The sequence below is a fragment of the Heteronotia binoei genome, chromosome 5 (assembly GCF_032191835.1).
Source record: "Heteronotia binoei isolate CCM8104 ecotype False Entrance Well chromosome 5, APGP_CSIRO_Hbin_v1, whole genome shotgun sequence".
Classification (NCBI taxonomy): Eukaryota; Metazoa; Chordata; class Lepidosauria; order Squamata; family Gekkonidae; genus Heteronotia; species Heteronotia binoei.
Window position 1 is genome coordinate 108,405,111 of NC_083227.1, and position 15,713 is coordinate 108,420,823.

Genomic DNA, 15,713 nt, shown 5'->3' on the forward strand with positions numbered 1-15,713 from the left:
TGGGGAAAATTCAACTGTTGTACTCTCATGAAATCTGTTGGGATTATTTCTTGACTGCTCTTTGAAAGCTTCAAAATCCTCAGCAGAAGGATGGTCTGTGATCTTCTAAGTGTGAATGTGAGAGACAGAGTAGAATGATGAGGTTTTGTAGGGCACACACCTCTTTTCATCTTACCAATCAATACTCAACCTGTTCCCCTCCCTCTTGGCTCAAGCTGTAACTTTCTAGGAATCAAGTAGAGAATCTCTCTCCCTCTGAGTGCTGTCATTAGAAGTTTCTTAGGACGAAAAAATCCTGTTAAAAAAATCAGAGCAGGCTGGCAGCGACAAGTAACCAAGTGCCTGTTCCTCTGCACATTCCTTAAATCCCAGCCCTAGCTGATTAATCATAGAGTCAGGCTGCTCTGAGCTTATCACTTTCCTTAATAGCTGAATAATTTAAAACCTCTGTTTGCCGGCGTCTTAATTGCTTTTGCATTAGACACAAGGGCCACCATGAATGCTGAGTGGGACCAGCCCCAGTAGGGCCTTTTTTCTCATTCTGTGTCTCTCTGGATCTGCCTTATAGAGGGAAAACTTGGCTGTGATTCCTAAAGGGGATGCAGGCAATTTATTTCCCATCTGCTGCAGGTGGCCAGGGGCATAATACATATCACATTCTGCAGAAAAGTTTGATATTCTTAAAGTCTAGAATAAAGCTTTCATTGTCAAGGGTGCTGGATTTTTTGCCTGTGGGACTATGAAATGGCTTGGTATGTTCTAGGAAAAGCAGCATATATATCCAAAAGGTTTAAGGACAAGCCCAAAAATAATCTGGGTTTGTCTTCCAAACTTTTGGTTCAAGTGATACGGGGGGTCCATTTTCCCCTGAACATTTTTGTTCTTTGTATTCACGTAGCACATAGTACAACAGAAGGCAAAGCCTCCAATATTGATCTCACTCTAAACCTTACAGAGAATATTTCTTCATTTTGATACAAAAACAAAACATTATCTTTTATTTAGCCTTAGCCAATGTTCATTTACTGCTGGATGGGTTTCCTCTCCTTCCTAATGATCAGATTCATTGCTCAGGGCACTATTAGATGCAGCCTTTGCTCTGAACACTCTGGTAGTTTTTCTGTACCTTAGAGGGCTATAACAGTTTCAGCACCTCCTGGACAGTGATAACCTTGCCAGCGTCTTGCAGTATTGAAACTTGACAGGGCTTTTTTTTTTTTTTTTTTTTTTTTAAGAAAAGCCCAGCAGGAAGTTATTTGCATATTAGGCCACATATCCCTGATGCCAAGCCAGCTGGAACTGCGTTCCTGCTCAAAAAAAGCCCTGATACTGGATGACCGTAATGCATTATTTATTTCCATAGAAGTGTTCCTGAACCAGCTGACATTTTTAAAAGAGAAAACAAAAGCTGGGGAGAATGGATTGGGGTCGGCACAAATCAGCTCACAAACTAAAGTTCATCATGAATTTTTGCTGGTTTGTGGTTCGCAAATCAATGTTTGTGGAAGGGTGCCCTGCAGGAACATTTCAAGGACTTTGGTGCAGTTTGTGGCGGTTTGTGAATGATTACATTTCCAGACTGTCTTCATTCGATTAAACTGTTTACAAAACTCCAAGGCAATGGGGAAAATTCTCCAGCCTTTGAAACACCAATAGGAGCCCTCCAAAGCTTAACAGGCACTGCTTGCTGTCAATAACACAGTTCCCATTCTGTTCTATGGGATCAAAATGCTATATGTACACTCAGCTTACCTTTGCAGCCTCTCTTCTCTCAGCTGTTCACAATTACACAGAGAGGCAAGGAACTTGTTAAAAGCAGAGTAGCAGAGCACATTCCCTTGTGATTGGAATTTCTTCTCCCCTGTTGGGGTTTTGGTGTTAGCTAGACTCAGAGATCTTAGCCACCCCATCTCTCTGTTCATGCCAAGCAGAGGTACTTAGCTAGTGAGTTTCTCAGCTGAGGGCCCACATTTTGATTGAGACCTCCTCCGTACCTTTCCCAGTGACCCCTGTGCATCACAGTGCCAGGTGTGCCACACCAATGTCCAGAGGTTCACAACCCCCCAACTCTTGTCCTCCTCAATCCTTCAGAGGCACCTGAAAAGGATGCACCCCAGTATGTTGTCACTGGGAAAAGAGTAGTAGCCAGTGGAGAGAGAAGAGGCTCACTTCCTCTCAGCAGGGAGAAATGGAGGAGGAGCAGGAGAATCCTCCAAGAAAGGCTCCGTGCACTAAAGGTGCCATGGTTGGGACATCAAGACAGGCCACCCACCAAAAGGTTGTTCCCACTGGAATGCCAACAGTGCTATCCAGAATGGCTACATGGGGCCCCAGGAAGCAGTCACCTCATCAACAAGATGATTGCTGTGAATGGCCAACCCTTCTCCCTTGTGGAGGATAACTTTCACTGGCTGCTGCAACATCTGGTTCCCTGGTGCTCCACCCCCTTGTGGAGGACTATAAGCTGACAAGTGCTGCCCACCATGCACTGCTGCACAGTGGCAATGGTCAAGGGTGAGCTCTCAGGCAAAACTGTGCACTTCATGGTAGACCTCTGGAGCAGCCTCAGCATGGCTACCTCTCCCTCTCTGGCCACTGGTGCTAACCAGAGGACCTTTCTGTCTGGGCTTTCAGGGAAGGGCCCAGGAGGGGCAAGTCCTGCCACTGAGTTGCAAAGTGGTGCTGCTCCATGGATGAAGATCATACGGTGCAAAATATCACTGCAGTGATATAGAATAGCCTGAGGGAGTGGGTGGGTAAAAGCAACATCATCCATGGCTACATGGTCACAGATGCCAGCACCAACATGCTGGCAGCAGTGAAAGCTGTGAGTCTGTGTCCATTGCACAGTCATTCAGAGTATCTAGAAATCTGACTGATGACTTCTGTTTTATTTATTTTTCTGATTCTGTATATTTTTATCCTGATTCTCTTCTGTTGTGGGGGGGAGGTTTGCATCATTTTTATGGGTTTTAATTTGATATTATTGTGCACCACTTCAGAGAGGGAAAATGTAAATAAGAGAAATCTAGAGAAAAGTCAATGGTTGGTGGTATTGGTGGTATTTAGGGTGTGTTTTTGTGATCGCCAGGGGGGCTTTTGAGCAGGAACGCACAGGAACACAGGCATCAGGGGGTATGGCATAATATGCAAATGAGTTCCTACTGGGCTTTTTCTACAAAAAAGCCCTGTGTGAAACAATAGTGGTGTCAGGGGTGTGGCCTAATATGAAATGAGTTCCTGCTGGGCTTTTTGTACAAAGAAAGCCCTGGTGATTGCCATGCTATATATTTTATCTGATGAACCAGATGATAGCAGCAGCTTGCCATAGTCTCAGGCAGAGGTCTTTCATAACATTTATCATGATCCTTTTAGCTGGACATGCCAGTGTTGAACCTGATACTTTCTGCTTGCCAAGTAGATGTTCTACCACTCTCTGTTCTACCACTGGATCCAACTTGTCCAGTATTATCTATTCAAATTGGCAGCAGTTTTACAAGGTCCTTGCAGAAAATCTCTCCCAGTGCCACAACCTGAGATCCTCTAGCTGGAGATGCCAGGGGTTATTAAGCATGTACTTTTCCCACAGTACGATGTTCATTGCAGAGCCTGGATGTGGGCATATTTCATATGAGAAAATGCCCTCCATGGTATTTGATTGTTTGGCTACACAGAGATCAGGAAAGGTTCCAAAAGGCAAGAATAAGTAAGAGAATAGGAACACATCATGGGATAGAAAATGCAGGAGCCTGTGGCTATTAACCCAGCAAGGGATGCTCAACATGGGCAATAATGGTTCTTCAGGTGGTATCAGCTCCTTCAATGGGTCAGTTGAAAAAGCTCAGCCTCACTATGGCCATGAATTTTGATGACAACTTCCTGAGTTATTTTTAATTGCCTGAGAATGAAATCCATCTTTTGCCTTCCTAGTCCCAGTCAAGTTAATTTAGTTGCTTTTTTGTCTCTTACAGCTACTGTAATCCTCAATGAGCTGAACTGGACAGAAGCCCTGGAGGATGTATTTGTAGAAAACCGAAAAGAAGACCCATCTCTGCTGTGGCAGGTCTTTGGCAGTGCCACGGGTGTGACTCGCTTCTACCCAGGTGTGTGACATTCTTAAAATGGAAGGGGGAGGGGGTAACATATAATTATGGGGTTTCAGCAGCAGCACTGTAATCACAAGTCAATATTTAGGGAGGAAGACATGCGTGGAGTGGCTAGAGGTAGTACCATAGCCCCTTGTAATGCACAGTAAAGTTAATGGAGTGGACTGTTTTTCCAATAGTAATTGCCTTGGGCCATTGCCCTTGAAGATTGGTCCTGTCATGATTTGTTTCATTAACAGTACTGGCCCAGGAGGTGCTTATGACAGAGAATAGTGATCTCTTTGCTTTCCTTTCTATCTAGGATTTCACAGCATGGGCTAGATGCAAAGTTTTGACATGATCATGACTGGTGAAGAAAGCAGATAATTGGTCCTCCTTCTTCCTATACAAACCAATAGACCATATTGGTGATTCTAGAAACTAGCACGATGATCTAAAAATGAAATGAGGAGAAAATATTTTGTGCTGTGTACTGTGCATTTCAGCAGGAGTCTGTGGAACATCCATACTTTTCTTTCTATACTTGGCTCATTGCTCTCTTCTTCTTCTTCTTTTCTCTGTCTCTCCACTTGCCTGCACCTTCTTCTGGCTCCTTCTCAGTGCCATGGCTGCCCTCAGTTGTCTTACTTTCCCAGCTGCTCCTCACTTCTCAACCATCTTCCTAACATTTTTAATGTGCTTCATTTCTTACAATCCTTATCTCATTTGTCTTCACAACAATGTTGCAAGGTAGGTCATCAATAGGCCCATTTTACAGGTGGGGGAACAGTGACTGAGACAGCAGACCAAGCTAGATGTGGCATACAGATGCATATTACATTATTCTTGTGGCCCTCTTTAACAGGAAAATTTACTTTGGGTGGGTATTATGGTTAATTCGACCTGCTACTTTGCTGCTTCAAATCTCTCCCAAAAGACTTTCAAGACCTGAGAAAGCTGCTGGGAATGCGCTTTCAAGGGAGGGAAGAGATGAGCACACCGACTGTTTCTCTGATCCTGATCACGCCACTGAAAAAGGTTTTCCTAAACAGACATCAGAGTAATGTTACATGCCTCTGGATGGAACATCCAATTTGCCCAGAGGGGCTTCTCTAAGGCTTCCTACTGAGCTCATGGCTGAGGGTTCAAGCAGATGAGACAAAGATCACAGGTTTCCTTCCCTCTCTAAAGTCATCCATGCTTTAGGAGCATGAAGGGATGGGAGAGGGGGTTTAACCCTTAAACCTCAACTTGGTTTTTTTCCCCTTCAAAACTAGTTCCCCCACTCTGGTATTAACATTTTAAAGGAGAAAATACAAGTTTTTCTTCTTTAAAACATTAATAGCAGCATGGGGAGCTAGTTTAGAAGAGTATAATCAAGAACTTTGACAACTCATGGCAAAAATTATATCCATTATATCATACTGACTGTGGACAGGTCATTGTAACCTCAGAATGTTAATCTAAGCTGCTGGGAATAAAGAGAAAGTACAAATATAAAAAAATTAATGGAAATATGTATCTATGAACTCCTTGCCGGGAGAGTACATTCAAGATTAAGTTGTGAAAGCCTTTCCAAAATTTGGCAGAGTTTTAACTTATTTTAAGATTATTTGTTGTACACCTTAATAATAACTAAGCAATGTTAACAATGCAAGACAAACTAGTATGGCTTTGTAAGAAGGAACTAAGGAATGTATTTGATAGTTGATAATTTATACCCTGATTTTTAATGGACACGAATTTCTAAAGAAAAAAAATTACAATTTTCAAAATCTAGAAACAAAGCAAAAATAAATGTGCAGATTTAAATGTATATCAGTGTTCTATACAACTGCCGGCCCATTTAACTCTTTATAATGAAAGTCACTGAAAGCATAGAGCCAGTAAGCTGGCCAGAAATATAGATGCTCCTAAAGCAGTCTGCCGCATGTGGTTGGAAACAGCAACACCTGCTTTCCTCTAAAGAACATCGCTCCCAATTTGTCCACCCTGCTCTATGACCTTGTTTCTTATTATCTGATAACATTTTCTTTGTAAGCAAAATTCCTACATCTGAGCACATGAAGCTGCCTTATGCAGAACCAGTCCGTTAATCTATCAAGGTCAGTTTTGTCTACTTCGACTGAAAGTGGTTCTCCGGGGTCTCAGGTGGATAGCTTTCACAATATCTACTACATGATCCTTTTAACTGGAGATGCTGTGGTTTGAACCTGGAACCTTCTGCATGCAAAGTAGATACTCTGTGACTGAGCCACAGTCCTTCCACATGTCCCCAACATTACTTGTGGCCGGTGAACCTTCCTATGAAGTCTTTGATGCCTTTGTCCTCGCTGATTGTCTCTCCTTGTGCCAATATCTGCTGCCCTAGCAAGCAAATAACAGCTGCCTTCTTTCGTTTCTCTCATTGCAGCTACCCCCTGGAGGGTACCTGATAAGATTGACCTATATGATGTCCGAAGAAGGCCCTGGTAGGTGAAAGATAAAGGAATCACAATGGGCACTAAGTTATATTCCACAGGGAACAGTAATGAACTTTCACGTTAGAGTTGGTGACCATAGACATGGACTTGCATAACAATGATTATACTTGCTTTGGGAAGTTGAGAATAGCTTACATGAGAGTCCAAAGTAATCTCTTGTTCAAGCATTCACTGATACCTGTTTAGTTTTGGATTTCTAACATCTAAACACATTGTACATGAAAACTGACAAGAATGTAAATCAAACTGCATACCGTTTCAGTACATAATCAGACAGCCAACCAATTCATATTCCCAACCATGTCTATAGATAGCTCAATAATATTCTATAATGTAATGTCAGGCTCACATGTTATAGAGGGGACAATTATCTTATTAGGGATTCCATAGATTTTGCAGAGAACCTGTGTAGAGAACACAGATTTATTCAGCTCAGCCCAAATAATGGGAACAACTGAAGAACGAGACTGTTCAGAAGCCAACTTAAGTTGAACAAGGATCCACTGTGAGTTGGTTTCTAATTTCCTCCCTGGCAATTTTGCTGGGTCCCAGCCTTGATAGGAGACAGTGGTTTTACATGGCAGGGAACAGAAGCTGACTACTAGCTGTGTTCCCAGTTAGTTGAGAGTTGGCTTCTGATCACCTAATCCTGGAATTGTTGCTACTTACCAGAATTGCTGGAACACAGCCAAGGATTTTTGGGGAGGGTGAATCAGAAGCTGACTTGTAAGAGCAGGCTTTTGATCCCCCATCTCCACAAAAAAATTACTGTGTCTTGGCAAGGCTGAGATCAGAAGCCTCTTAGTTGATCCCCTGATCAGCTAGGAGTCAGTGTCTTATCCTCCCCCCCCCCAAAAAAAAAAAATATGTCCCAGCATCAGGCTTATGGTCATCAAAGTTTCCAGGGCTGAGAGAGCAGAAGCCAACACACAGCTGATCCTTGTAGTCATCTTTGAGCCGACTTCTGGTTCCCCTGTTCTTGCTTTTCTGGTTTGCAGAAATTCAGGGACTCAGCATAGTTTCCACATCAGGAGGTCAGAAGCTGACACTTATCTGATGGGGGATCAGCTGAGAGTTAACTTGAGATCCCATGCTGCAACTAGCTTACTGCTGCCAAATGGCATGAACTGGTTGCAGATACCAGCAGTGGAAAACAGGTCATGAGCCAAACTGGTGAGTATTCAAGTATAAATCCAAAAAAGAACAAAAGAACAAAAGCAAAAAAGAAGTCTCAAAGGTTCTCAGCTCCAACATGGTGGAACTCTCTGCTGAATGACATGCGTGCCCTACAGGGCCTAATCAATTCTGCAGGGCCTGTAAGGCAGAAATGTTCTGCTAGGCATATGGTTGAGGACAGTGATTTATTTACTTTATTTTATTTATGTTTTAGGCTTCTAGACATGCAGGTCTCAAGGTGGCTTACAACAAGATAAAACACTCTACAACAACAGTCAATTATCAAATGACATTTAAATTCATTTAAAATACAGAATCCTAATTAAAAATAATTCAGATGTGAATAAGTTAGATGTCTGTAAGTTAGATGTCTGTACAAAAGATGTACCTCCATGGGGTAATAGTATAACCTTATTATTCTTTAACACTATCTGAAATTATTTTGTTTTGCTTTTAACCATTGTACTGATTCATTGATGTGTTCTTATATTGTCGTTCACCGCCCTGAGCCTTGTGCATACAGAGGAGGGTGATCTGAAAGTCTAATTTATAAATAAATAAAATGTCACATATGAGTTCTGTCATACACATCATCAGCTAAGTGTCTGTGATTCTCACATGAAAAACGTTCACAACAGTTGCTTGGATCCTGCCAAAAACCTCTGCTGATAGAATGATTTCCACAATCAAACTATATTTTTTTTCTGTTTCCCCTTCCTGCTGCATTCCCAACCCCCTCCCCAGTGTTGCTTCTGAAGGTTGGGGACCACCAGGAACAGCAGGGGGGGGGGAGTTGGAGATCTGCTGTAGGAGACAGGAATTAGTAAAAATCATGCCTCCCCCTTGTGCATGCAGAACTGATTGATGGGATCCAGCCTAACATTTGCATTGACATTAATAACACTAACTTTGGAGGAGTGGGACACATGTTTCCAGTAATACTATGTTGTGGTTTGAATGCTAGGAAAATGCAGTATTCTGGCAACAGAAATGCCATCTGGAGAGAAGACATCTGGATCCCATCAATAAATGAGTAACAACGATGCCTCTTTTGTACAGAGAATGGGCCCTTAAATCAGTATGTCAAAGAAAATAATCATGAATTTATTGTCTCTCAGAAATGGCAAAGGTTCAATTCATCTGGTTTTTGCTCTGCTTTCTGAAAAAAAGAGTCGATGGCACAGCTCTGGGTTTCTGAATTCTGGACACACACTACTGTTTTACTATCATGCTGTGCTTCAGAGATCTTCACCCCCACCCCCACCCCAAAAAACCCCACTCAGTTTTAAAGAAATCCAAAAAGCTACAGAGTTGCTTAGGAGAATTTCTAATACTAAGGATTACAAGGGGCTAGAAGTGCTCTGAAAGAATATTTGTGAATAGTATTAGGAACTGGCAAAAGAGGGGTTCCTTGTGGACTGGGCTTTCCTTTCTGTGTTTTCTTTGCTCCTCAGATTTGGTTGAAACTGGGGGAAGGGCAACAAATGTCTACAGAACCATTGTCACAAATGCACTCTTTTCCCTATTCCTACATATACCCCTCATACCTTGTGGTGAAGAGCCCATGTAAGAATGTGTAAAAACATCTGCTGGCCAGTCATGCATGAGAAAGAGTTCACTGTCTTTGGCGGGGGTGGGGGCTGATCATCCTGTATTATGGTTACCAACTCCAGGCTAGGAAATTCCTGGAGATTGGGGGACGGAGCTTTGGAAAGGCAGGATGTGGTGGAGGGAAGGGTCCTTAGCAGAGTATAATGCCATAGAGTCCACCCTTCAAAGCAGCTATTTTCCTTTGGGGATCTGATCTCTGCAGTCTAGAAATCAGTTGTAATTCTATCCTATACCTATCCTATACCGACTTGGTAAAATATCTGTAGTGTTGCAGGCAGGATAGTGTGATAGATATATATTTGCAGAAGGCAATGCATAACACCAGGTCCTGTTTTTCAAAAGGCATGGAGGCAAACTCCTGAGCGCCTTCAAGTGTGTCTTCAGCCTTTTTGCTTCTGTAAATTATCTCAACCACCACAAAGTAGCAGCACTTTCTGAGTAATGAAATGTAAATGAGCATCGTGCTCCCAGCACTGCTAGAAGGGTCTATTAAACTGGAGCGGGATTTGCCCAGACCATGTGTGCATGCAGCCGTTCAACAGACTCTCCCTTTCCCTCCCATCTGTAACATCTTCTCTGTGTCTCATCTCCCTCCTTCCCTCAACTAGTCTATATGAAATTCCAGGTCTGTGAGCAGCCAGCTCTGTCCAATTTTCATTTCACACATCGTTGCCATTGGAAAATGGATACAATAACATAGGCAGGGGCATCCAAGCTGCGGCTCTCATCTGCTTCTCTCCCTCCCTCCCTTTGTGTATTTGGAGGAGAGAGAGGGTTAGATAGATAGATTATAACCTTAGATACAGATAAATGGGGCAGGGTTCCTCCGCCTTCCCCACTGAAGTTGCAATTGTAAATTTAGTCCTTATTCTCAGACAGCTTTAGGTACAGCTCTCTGCTCCAGAAAGGGAGGGGGGGAAGCAAAAGAAAAAAAATGACTCTCAAGGAACAGAGCCAGGAGGACAGCGAGATAAATGTGGCACCCGGTGACAGACTACATTTAAGTGAAAGCTGCAAGGATCAATTTAGCCACAAACCAAGTTAAGCATGATTGAATCATTTACGATTAGCCCAGGTAAAAGGCACAAGTTTGGCAGCACTAATTATGCCTCTGTAAGTGCAGGGTGCTCAGGATTTAATTTCCCTCCATTTATTTGAGACTCTTGTAAATCAGCAAAACAGGTTTAATTTCTTGCTCTGTGTGTGTGTGTGTTTATTGGGAGAATAATAGAAATTATTATAGTGCCTTTTCTTTGCAACATGCTGCTTTTCAGTTATAGATAAACATCCTGCCTTACACATTGATTCTGCCTGTGTCCAAGACAGTTCTTTTAAAAAAAAATCCGTCATGGGGCGAATGACATTCCTTTTGTTACTTGCATCTTCTCTCACCCAACAGGCTGCATTGCTTGTTCAAACAGGTATTTACTAGCTGAGCTAACACAGCAGGAGACACCTGAAGCGGGAAGTCGTGGCTGGGCAACAGAGGGAAAAGCTCTCTGAATCAGAGAAGGTTTGCATGTTGTTTTTTTTCCTAAATAGCCATCATTTGCATAAACAGCAACAGCTTGTTTCAAGTCTGTCCTTTAAAATCAGGTCCCTGCTTATCTGGAAACAGACAAAGCGCAGTTGCCACAGGGCTGCCTGCAGGATGGATAAGGAGCTCTCTGCTGTGCTATGCGGGGTCTGATCTTTTCCCTTCCACGCATGCATTAATGCAATGGCAGGGCAGCAGCAGAGCTGAAAGCACACAGCACCTAGCAGAGACAAAGGGGCATTCTTAGGCTCTCCTATGGATCACATTGGAAGAATATATAGTTTCATCTTTAAATCTTCCTCAGAAGTGAGGATGTGGTGGATTTTCACAACAAGTCAGTTTCTTTTTATCCAGGCTGCAACATGGAGACAATGAAACGTAATTATTCTCTGGATCACATCTAGCTTGATTTTGAAATTACCGTTGCAAATGGACACTGAATGAATATGTGAGTGGTGTGTGCAGGGGTTGTTTTGTAGAAAAATAGGTGGTGGAGGTCATCCAGGGATTATTATGCAGCTGCACCTGCTGTGCAATGGACAAGATGGAAAGGAGGAGGTGGAACTCTCAGAAGGGTTCAGAAGCTGTGCTCCTGTGAGCTCCTGCTGAATCCAAGGCCTGGGTGTGTGTATGAGAGAGAGAGAGAGAGCGAGCACATGAATGAACTCAAGCTAATTTTCACTTACCGGCAGCCATGTGGGAGCTGCCACCCTGGGACTTCTTCTCAGAGCACTCAGCTTTTGTGTGAGAAGGAAGCATTGTTCACCATGCCCACCTGGTTCCTTCATCTATGCTTTACTGAAACAGAGGGTGCAATCAGATGGGCTTTTTGGCCCGCCATAGCCTACCCACCCCCAAACCCTGGATTTAATGTGCAGTCACACATCCACATCTGTTCCCCATAGCCCAGGAACAAAGTAAAAACCCTCCCGTGGCAAAGTCCTCGCAGCTCTGTGGCATGTTTCCAGCCACATGATCGACCTGAGTACACCATGCACATGCAGGAGTGAACGCTCTGCCCTGCGTGTGTGCAGCCTGTGCGGCACCATCTGATTGCCGTAATGCGTCTCTAACAGGATCAGCCTTTTTTAAGCCAAGAGACCACAATGGCGACCAGCTCGTCTTGTCCCACCCAATGTGGGAAGAAGCTGCAGAGAAGCAGTTCTTCCTTTCCTGATAGTAAATGTGAATCTGCCGCATTAATCTCTTCTTCTTCTATGGATACTATTTGTTAATCTGTTCATTCCTCACGATCCAAACAGTGTCCCTCACAAGGTACTGCTTTCCAGTGGTCCTTCTGCTGTTCCCTATCAAGAACTGATCTAATATGATTTATCTCTTTTCCAACACGATTGCTATATAATCCTGTCAGGGGTGAGCTTACCACACCTGGGGCAGGGGAGTGGTGGTGGCAGTTCTGATGACTCCACCTGTCTGTATTACTTGTCCTCCACCATCATTCACCATGAAACTGATGGGGAGAAGCCTAGTACACATACTAGCTCTGGTGTGCATACATGCCAATTAGAAGAGGAAATGCCCCTTTGAAGAAATTTACTGCAAACGAGAGAGAGAGAGAGCAATGACAGCAATGATAGCAAGCAACTGAGGAAATGGGAGATGGGTAAAGTTTCTCCACTTAGCTGTGTGCTGGGAGGAGCAGTGGAGGAATTTAGGTGAGCTCTTGTATGAGTCCGAAGGGTTCATTTTTTCTGGCTTTCCCTCAGATGCTGCCTTTCCTGGACTTTGCTTGCATGTACTGAATGGCTGGAGAATGCAAGAGACATTGGCTGGTGCTGCAGCTGCTCAGCAGCCACAGCCCTTGGACTGCTTGTCTGCAGGGCTTGTCAGTTCACTCACTGCAGCAACAGCTGATGATGGATCTTGCCATTTGTTGCACAATGTCTAAGGAGAACAGACCTCTCTGACTCCAGTTTTCCTAATGGACTGCTGCTGCCCTCAGTGTTTGAACCAGTGGGAAGCTGTTGACAGCAGCAGTCTTCAACCAGGGCACAACACCTGACAGCAGGGGCCAGAGGGGCCGCAGCTGGTAGTCAATGCAAATTCTTGTATATATCCTTCAATTATTCCATCAACCATAGCATGATACCAACAAGCATTACATAGGACAAAGAACCGACAAGAGAACACCACAAACGATGCTTCTAGTGATTGAGAATGCACAACAGGGCTACCAGATGTATAATGTAAACCACCAAAATTACATTTTTTGCTTTTGTCTGGAAGTACCCTAATCACTCAGACCAGTAATACATTAAACCTTGCTTCATGAACACTGATTGGTAGCAACTCTGCTCCTGGGAAGAGGTTTTTCTCAGTTATGTGACTTGAGGAAATGCCAAGGACTGAAAATTGGTCTAGGCTATATTATTTATTTCATTCATATATGTTCATGCCACAGTTGCCAGCCAAAAGATTGAAGCAGTTCACCAGAATATCAAATAGGCATTAGACAGAATAGGTGCTCTCTTTTCTCCCTATTTCTAGGCTTTGTTTGGGGGTGAACATGTGGGTTCCCTATGCTCTACATATATATTTGTTTAAAGATAAAATCACTTTGGGAGACCTTTAGGCAGCCACACAAATCTCTCTTTTGGAATATCTTTAAGGACTAAACAACACACTTCCTCTTCTTGAAGCACTGAACATTCTTCTTTTTAACCTTTTTCCCCCTCTTAAGAACACACTTCAGAAAAATGCCTTGAAAAGCTGCTGCCTGGGAGCCATAAATAAATATCTTCCAGGCTTACCTTTCACTGTGGTCTGTTTCATTTTATGTGTTGTTCTGACTGAAAGACATAAACAACAGTTATTTGTGGACTAGACAGCTTCCCATGGATCTTGCTGAAGAGCTTTGATAAAGATGGCAACTCTCTTTTGAAGACTTCTCTTCTATCACAACACAGATATCCTAAGCAATCACAAGGCTAGTCTAAAGGACTTCATATTCATAGACTGCCTCAAAACAGCTTCTAAGAGGCAGCCTCCCTTTGGGGAGATGCTTCATTACTGATGGAAGGAAAACCTGAGGAAAATGGGTGATTGGGTCCTCTGGCTATAATGCTGGAATAGACATGGTTTTTAGTTTGATTGTGCAAGCTATGCAGAGCAGCAAAGTGAGGTTCACACTAGATATAACTGCAACAGTTTTTTATTTACTTATTATTTACAAACTTCAGCATTACAAACTTAACATTAATTCATCATCTTTCACTATACATAGTAGACATAAAAAAGGTAAAAGTAGTCCCCTGTTCAAACACCAGTCGTTTCTGACTCTGGGGTGACGTCACATCACAGTGTTTTCACTGCAGACTTTTTACAGGGTGGCTTGCCATTACCTTCCCCAATCATCTACACTTAACCCCCAGCAAGCTGGGTACTCATTTTACTGACCTCAGAAGGATAGAAGGCTGAATCAACCTTGAGCAACTACCTGAACCCAGCTTCTGCCGGGATCAAACTCAGGTTGTGAGCAGAGCTTGGACTGCAGTACTGCAGCTTACCACTCTGCGCCACAGGGCTCTTATAGTAGACATAATATTACATAATTATTTACTGTAAAGCATTGCCAGTTTTGTAAATGACATTATTCCAGTTTCTTGTAACATTATCAGTATCTTGTGACCTTTACAAAAAAGTTAATCTCATCAATATAAACATTTCTTTAACTTTTACTAACCATTCATATATTGATGATCTGTTCTTTGATTTCCAAGATTTAGCAAATACCAGACGCACTGCCATTAACAAGTACAATGAAATTATCTGGTACTGTTTTGGAATAGACACAATATAGTTAAGAAGAACTGGCTCAACTGGTTCCATAACTGCAACTGTTCTATTTGTTTAAACCTGTGTATGCTCTGGATAAATTACAATACACATACAGTCCATGTACAGTATACACTTGATTCTTCTTTATACGTGAGTTCAGTAATTCTCATGTTAAATTCAAGACATGTACAGCTAAACATGTGATTTAAACCCCACATTTATCCAGACCCTGGTTTTAGTTATAAAGTGAACACTCTTGCTTTCTTACATATGTGTGTGTAGATCACTGTATGTGTGATCACTGTAACTTATTAAAGATGGCTTATACAGAAAGGGGTAGGGGTCCAGTGTGTGGACCCTTATCTGGGAGAACTGGGTTTAATTCCCCACACCTCCACTTGCAGCTGCTGGAATGGCCTTAGGTCAGCCATAGCTATCGCAGAGCTGTCCTTGAAAGGGCAGCTTCTGGGAGAGCTCTCTCAGCCCCACCTTCCTCACAGGGTGCCTGTTGTGGGGGAGGAAGATAAAGAAGATTGTGAACCACTCTGAGATTCGGAGTGGAGGGTGGGATATAAATCCAATATTTTCTTCTTCTTCCAACTTTAAAAATGAAAGGGGCAGACAAATGAGGGCAGCTCTTTACCTGCTAATGTCCTCCCCTAAGTCTCTCTCATCTAGGTTAAATTGTGGCATTAGAGTTCCTCTGGGGAAAAGGATTGCAGGGTTGTAAACTGCATGAAGCAGAGGATTCTACACTCCTTACTTGTATGCCCATTCTGAAACTGAAATGCACATTTGCTCTCTGACTATAGCAGATCTGCATTTAAACATGTGGAACTGCCCCATCATGTTTAATTTGGTCCTGGGGCAGAAGTAGTGTCACAACAATGATCAGCAATAATAGGCTGCTTTTGTGAATTAGATGTGTGGATCCTGTTGTTTTGTGAATAGTATATGAATATGAGTGAAGTGAGAGGTTATGAATGATGTATATGTGTGAAAAGAGTAGGAGTTACCTATTTG

General features: G+C 42.8%; 1 protein-coding gene across 1 annotated transcript in view; it reads left to right on the top strand.

Annotated features, from left to right (window-relative positions):
* Window positions 1-15,713, top strand: part of CACNA2D2 (calcium voltage-gated channel auxiliary subunit alpha2delta 2) — a 1,052,991-nt gene that overhangs the window by 854,409 nt on the left and 182,869 nt on the right. Inside the window, exons 7-8 of the mRNA XM_060240024.1 lie at window positions 3,972-4,103; window positions 6,499-6,556. Coding sequence (XP_060096007.1) covers window positions 3,972-4,103; window positions 6,499-6,556 — 190 coding nt within the window. The remainder of the gene's footprint in view (window positions 1-3,971; window positions 4,104-6,498; window positions 6,557-15,713) is intronic.